Below are 7,047 nucleotides of genomic sequence, written 5' to 3'. Positions count from 1 at the left end.
CTATTGTAAGGTTTAAGATCAAACATCTTTTTTTTCTTTTTTTTTTTTGAGGTGGAGTCTTCGCTCTGTCGCCCAGGCTGTAGTGCAGTGGCGCGATCTCGGCTCACTGCAAGCTCCGCCTCCCAGGTTCACACCATTCTCCTGCCCCAGCCTCCTGAGTAGCTGGGACTACAGGAGCCCGCCACCTCGCCCGGCTAATTTTTTGTATTTTTAGTACAGATGGGGTTTCACTGTGTTAACCAAGATGGTCTTGATCTCCTGACCTCATGATCCACCCGCCTTGGCCTCCCAAAGTGCTGGGATCACAGGAGTGAGCCACTGTGCCCGACCCAAACTTTTTTTTTTTTTTTTTTTTTTGAGACGGAGTCTCTGTTGCCAGGCTGGAGTGCAGTGGTGTGATCTTGGCTCATTGCAGTCTCCGCCTCCTGAGTTCAAGCAGTTCTCTGCCTCAGCCTCCTGGGTAGCTGGGATTACAGGCGCCAGCCACCACGCCCGGATTTTTTTTTTTTTTTTTTCCCCAGTAGAGATGAGGTTTCACCATGTTGGCCAGGCTGGTCTTGAATTCCTGACCTTATGAGCCACCCACCTCGGCCTCCCAAAGTGCTGGGATTACAAGCGTGAGTCACCACACCCAGCCCCCAGATCAAACATCTTTCAAGGCACTTGGAGCAGTGCCTGGTCTCCAGGGTCTTTAGGCTGTAACCATAGCAAAACACTCAAATCACAGCCACTCTCCTTCTGTCTTCCCTCCAGTGTGGGGGTGTGAAGGACCAACCTTCTCATTCCCATTCACCCTGGAATTCTTTCTTCGGAACTTCATCTAGCACCTGCTGTGCACCAGGGATTCATTGGGGGGGATGATGGGGCAGAGGTCAAGGACGGTCAAGTCTGGGCTTCAGCTTGCCTCAGTCCCCGTGGCTGATGCCTTGCCCTTTGCTCTGGAATCTGGACCCTACAAGCTCCTACCAGGCTCAGTGCAGAGAGGGCTCTAGGGCACCCCCTATCGGTGAGCAGATTCCATAGCCGCCCACACCTCCCCCTCTCTTGAGTGGATGATCAACCCCAGCAATCCAGAGACATGTTCTTGGATTCTGCCAGCTTTATTTTTCAGCTGAAAACTCAAAGGAAAAAGTTATATTCCCAAAAGAAAGTAAAAAACTTCCAATGATACAGCCTGGGGGCCCGAGTTCACAGGTGCCCCTACCAAAACAGAGGTCCTCCCCAGGGCCCCCTAAAGCATTCAGTCCCAGTGTGTCTACCCCAAAGAGAGAAGCTCCCTACCTGGGTTTCTGATTAATGGGCTTGGGGCCATCAGTTCCCCTCAAGGAATCTCCTGTCTCAAAAGACCCCTGGGTCAGGCAGGGAAAGCCAGCACCAAGCAGCTGAGCTGGCTTCGTGTCCCCCAGCACGCAGTCAGCATTCTGAAGCAGTGGCTTCCCAAATGGCTGTTGAATAAGTGAATAAATATCTTGGGCACGAACAGGGGCCAGGTGGAGTTTTCTCTGCAGAGCTGGTACTCGCTGGCCGCACTGTCTCCTGGTTTACAGTGGAGGTGTGGAGGAAGGGGGAGAATTACCCAGACCAGTGGGAGAGTTTCATGTCCCCCGCAAGTATTTTGAGCCCAGTGGCAAGGAGCCCTTCTTCCCTGCGTTTGCAGCATGTGCGGTTCTGAGTTTCCTGGCATTCCATGCTAGTTATTCTGTCCCAGCCATGAATCTTGCCATTGCCAGGGAGCTGGAATTGCAGTAGAAGGTGAAGGAGTTTGAAGTCTGGCAGCCTAGTGCTGGCATAGACAAAATCTCAAACTGTAAAGGAGAGAGAAGAGAAGTAAGACTAGGCTATGGGCCCCAGAGGAGGCCCCTGCTGTTTCTTGAAATAAATTATGCTGGGGCCCCTGGCCCTCATTATTAAAACGACAACTCCCCCTCCACTCCCACTCATCTCCCTCCCACCTTTTTGTAAGAGCAGCCGGCATGGGTCAATGAGTCCCTACACCTGCAGGGCCTTTGCAGGCAGTGGTGCTAGGCCCAGCCTGCTGCGTTCCTTGGAAATTGAACAAGCATCTGTGGAGTGTCAGGCTCTGCTGCCAGCACCCTGGACACAAAGAAGACCAAGACATAGTTCCTAGCCAAGGGGAGGTCGGAACCTTAGCACACGATGCTTTGAGAGCTCAGGATGCATCCAACCCAAAGTGTGGGCTAAAGGGAGCTCACTGTGTGGGTGAGATCTTCAGTACAGCATGTGGTAGAGGCCATGCCACGGCGCTCCTGGCCCTAGAGGGACTGCTCTGCTGTTTCACCATCAAGTGGGGTGGACAAGGGCACAGATGGACACTCAGAGCTACCAGGCAAAGGAAGTGTCCTTCTATCCCTCATCTGCTAGGAGAACTGTTTAAAAGATGGGCTTTAATTTTTTTGAGATGGAGTCTCGCTCTATCACCCAGGCTGGAGTACAGTGGCTCACGGCAACCTCTGCCTCCCGGGTTCAAGCAATTCTCCTGCGTCAGCTTCCTGAGTAGCTGGGATTACATGCGCCTGCCATCACACCTGGCTAATTTTTATATTTTTAGTAGAGACGGGGTTGGGCCAGGCTGATCTCGAACTTTTGACCTCAAGTGATCCACCTGCCTTGGCCTCCCAAAGTGCTGGGGTTACAGGAGCGAGCCCCGTGCCCAGCTATTTATTTTTTTTGGAGATGGAGTCTTGCTCTGTCGCCCAGGCTGGAGTGCAGTGGTGCAATCTCACCTCACTGCAACCTCTGCGTCCCGGGTTCAAGTGATTCTCCTGCCTCAGCCTCCCAAGTAGCTGGGATTACAGGTACATGCCACTATGCCCGGCTAATTTTTATATTTTTAGTAGAGACAGGGCTTCACCATGTTGGTCAGGCTGGTCTCAAACTCCTGACCTCAGGTGATCTGCCCGCCTCGGCCTCCCAAAGTGCTGGCATTACAGGCATGAGTGACGTTGCCTGGCCGGGAAGTACCCTTCTATTCCTCATCTGCTAAGAGAACTGTTTAAAATATGGGGTTTAGGTGGCCTTTTCTGCCATCTCTTTCTACTACATTCTGGTTCTTTTTCAGATATATAATTTTCAGTAATTAGTAAATTAGCTGATTTGCTAAATTAATTACTAAACTACAAATTTAGTAATTAGTAATTTTAATAATTTCTAGTTCCCTGCTAAAATCTATAATCTGTGTCTAATAAGCCTACTATCTGAGTCCTGTGGGTCTGTGTCTATTGCCTGTCTGTGCTAGTTTTTACGCTTAAGGAGATGAAATTCTAAGAGTGGTTTTATAACTACGGTGTTCATAGGTAAAATGTTTATCATTGTATCACCACACCTAGCACAGAGATGCTCAATATACATTTCTAGTGTAAAAAATTTTAAATGTAGTTAAAGACATGTAAAATTTACCATAACCATTTTAAAGTACACAATTCAGTGTAAGTACATTCATATTTTTGTGCAACCAATCTCTGGAACTCAGTAAATCCCGCCAAACTGAAACTTTATCCCCATTAAATAACCCATTACTGCTCTCTCCCAGCTCCCGGCAGCCACCACTGTACTTTCTGTCTCTGTGAAACTGATTACTCTAGGTGCTTCAAATAGGTGGAGTCATACAGTACTTATGTTTTCGTGACTGGCTTATTTCACTTTGTATAATGTCCTCAAGGGTCATCCATGTGGTAGCGTGTGTCAGAATTTCCTTCGTATTGAAGGCTGCATCACGATTGATTGTATGGAGAGACCACATTTATCTGTCAGTGGACACTTGGGTTGCTGCTGTCTTCTGGCCGTTGTGAATAATGCTGCTATGAACATCGGTGTATAAATGTGTGAGACCCTTTGAATTTTAGGGGATACATACCCAGAAGTAGAATTGCTGGATTGTATGGTAACTCTTTGTTTTGAGACAGAGTCTGGCTCTGTCACCCAGGCTGGAATGCAGTGGTGCGATCTTAGCTCACTGCAACCTCCGCCTCCCGGGTTCAAGTGATCCTCATGCCTCAGCCTCCCAAGTAGCTGGGATTACAGGCCCGCACCACCACACCCAGCTAATTTTTGTATTGTAGTAGAGATGGGGTTTCACCATGTTGGCCAGGCTGGTCTTGAACTCCTGACCTCAAGTGATTCGCCCACCCCAGCTTCCCAAAGTGCTAGGATTACAGGTGTGGGCCACTGCACCTGGCCTATTAACTTTTTGATGAATTGCCATACTGTCTTCCATAGCTGCAGCACCATTTTATATTCCCAGTAAGAACACACAAAGGTTCAAACAACTCAATGTCCTAACACACTTGTTATTTTCTGTATTGATTACAGTCATCCTAATAGGTCTGAGGTGGCACCTCCATGTACTTTTTTTTTTTTTTTTTGAGACAGAGTCTTGCTCTGTCACCGAGGCTGGAGTGCAGTGGCAGGATCTCAGCTCACTGCAACCTCTGCCTCCCGGGTTCAAGCAATTCTCCTGCCTCAGCCTCTTGAGCAGCTGGGACTACAGGCATACACCACCACTCCCAGCTAATTTTTTATTTTTAGTAGAGACGTGGTGTCACCACGTTGGCCAGGCTGGTCTCGAACTCCTGACCTCAAGTGATCCACCCATCTTGGCCTCCCAAAGTGCTGGGATTACAGGCGTGAGCCACTGTGCCTGGCCTCTCCATGTGGTTTTGATTTGAGTTCCCCTAATAATTAGTGATGTTGAGCATCTTTTTATGTGCTTATTGGCCATTTACATATCTTATTTGGAGAAATGTCTATTCAAGTCCTTTGTACATGTTTTTTTTTTTTTTTTTTTTTTTTTTGAGACGGACTTCACTCTTGTTGCCCAGGCTGGAGTGCAATGGCGCAATCTCGGCTCACCGCAACCTTTGCCTCCCAGGTTCAAGCAATTCTCCTGCCTCAGCCTCCCAAGTAGCTGGGATTACAGGTGCCCACCAGGCCCAGCTAATTTTGTATTTTTATTAGAGATGGGGTGAGAAACCCCGTGGATAACATGTTGAGGCTGGTCTCGAACTTCTGACCTCAGGTGATTCACCCGCCTCGGCCTCCCAAAGTGCTGGAATCACAGGTGTGAGCCACCGCGACGGGCCCTTTGTACATTGTTGAACCGGGTCAGGTTTTTGTTGTTACATTGTGAGAGTGCTTTATGTATTCTAGATGGGAACTCCTTATCAGATATTATTTGCACATCTTAACTCCCATTCTGTAGGACGCCTTTTCACTGTGTTAATAGTATCCTTCAATGCAATCCAGTTTGTCTATTTCTCCTTTTGTTGCTTGTGCCTTTGGTGTCATATGCTCCATATCTAAGAAATCATTGACAAAGGAAGCCTTCCTACTGTGTTTTAAGAGTTGTATAGTTTTAGCTCTTACAGTTAGGTCTTTGATCCATTATTGAGGTTTTCTTTTTTTTTTTTCCCAACATGTTATAAGGTAAGAGGTTAACTTCATTCTTTTGCATGTGGATATCTAGTTTTCCCAACACCATTTGTTGAAAGACTGTCCTTTCCCCCATTCAATAGTCTTGGCATCCTTATTGAAATCACTTGACCACATGTGTAAGAGTTTCTTTCTGGACTCTGTATTTCATTCCACTGGTCTGTATGTATGTCTTTACGCCAGTACCACACTTTTGACCACTGTAGCTTTCAATAAATTTTGAAATTGGGAAGTATAAGACGTCCAACTTTGTTCTTTGTTTTCAAGATTGTTTTGGCCATTTGGGGTCCCTTGAAATCATGTATAAACTTTAGGATGGATTTTTCTATAATTGAAGAAAAAATGCCACTGGGATTTTGATAGCAATTACGCTAAACCTGTAGATCACTTTGAGTAGTATTGACATCTTAATGATATTCTTATAATCCATAAATATGAGATGCCTTTACATTTGTTGTACAACCGGTCTCTGGGACTCTACATCCTGCCAAAGTCTTTGCCTCCTGGTTAAGTTTATTCCCATTTTATTCTTTTTGATGCTATTGTAAATGGACTTTTTTTTTTTTTTTTTAAAGATGGTGTCTCACTGTGGTGCCCAGGCTGGAGTACAGTGGCTGTTCACAGGCATAATCATCATCAAAACTGACAGCCTTGGCCTCTGAGGCTCAAGCGATCCTCCTGCCTCAGCCTCCCAAGTAGCTGAGACTATAGGCGTGCACAACCATGCCCGGCAGGAATTGTTTTCTTAATTTCCTTCTTGGATTGTTGACTGTTAGCGTGTAGAAATGCAACTGACTTTTGTATGTTGATTTTGTAATCCTGAAACTTTGACAAATTATTAGTTCTAACAGTTGTTTTTTTATTTCATGCAGTGTTCAGGATTTTCGACAAAGATGATCATGTCATCTATTAACAGATAATTTTACTGCCTCCGTTCCAATTTGGATGCCTTTTCTTTTTCCTTTCTTTCTTAATAGTTCTGGCTAGGATTTGCAGCATTAAGAAAGCACGTATCATTGTTTAATTCCTCATCTTGGAAAACTTTGTCTTTCATCACTGAGTGTGATGTTAGCTGAGGGTTGTTCATATGACCTTTATTATGTTGAGGTCATTTCTATTTCGAGTCTGTATGTTTTTAATCATGAAACGGTATTAAACTTTGTTAAATGCTTTTTCTTCACTAACTGAAATAGTCACGTGTTTTCTTTCGTTCATTCTGTTAATGTGATATCTTACATTGATTCTTATATGGTAACCATCTTTGCATTCCAAGAATAAATCTCACTTGATCATGGTGTGTAATCTTTTCTATGATGCTGTCGAATTCTCCTTTTTAGTATTTTGTTGACAACTTTTGCATCTGTATTTATCAGGAATATCGGTCTATTTTCCTCTAGTGCTTTGTCTGCCTTTGGTATCAGTAATGCTGGCCTCACAGAATGAGTTTGGAGGTATTCTTTCCTCAACGTTTTGGAAGAATATGAGCAGGATTGGTATCGATTTTTCAAATGTTTGGTGATTCACCAGTGAAGGCATCTGATCTTGTGCTTTTCTTTCTTTCCAAGTTTTTGGTCACTGATTCAATCTCCTTGGTAGTTA

The 7,047-nt window shown here is 45.4% G+C and overlaps 1 protein-coding gene across 1 annotated transcript in view; it reads right to left on the bottom strand.

Annotated features, from left to right (window-relative positions):
* Window positions 1-930: 930 nt before the first annotated feature.
* The window catches only part of LOC129047196 (uncharacterized), a 155,029-nt gene continuing 148,912 nt past the window's right edge, over window positions 931-7,047 (bottom strand). Inside the window, exon 67 of the mRNA XM_054534755.2 lies at window positions 931-1,805. Coding sequence (XP_054390730.1) covers window positions 1,801-1,805 — 5 coding nt within the window. The 3' untranslated portion in view covers window positions 931-1,800. The remainder of the gene's footprint in view (window positions 1,806-7,047) is intronic.

This window comes from Pongo abelii, chromosome 18, assembly GCF_028885655.2.
Source record: "Pongo abelii isolate AG06213 chromosome 18, NHGRI_mPonAbe1-v2.0_pri, whole genome shotgun sequence".
In the NCBI taxonomy this organism is placed as follows: Eukaryota; Metazoa; Chordata; class Mammalia; order Primates; family Hominidae; genus Pongo; species Pongo abelii.
Note: the sequence above shows the minus strand (reverse complement) of the source record. Positions and strands in the feature narration are given on the sequence as shown.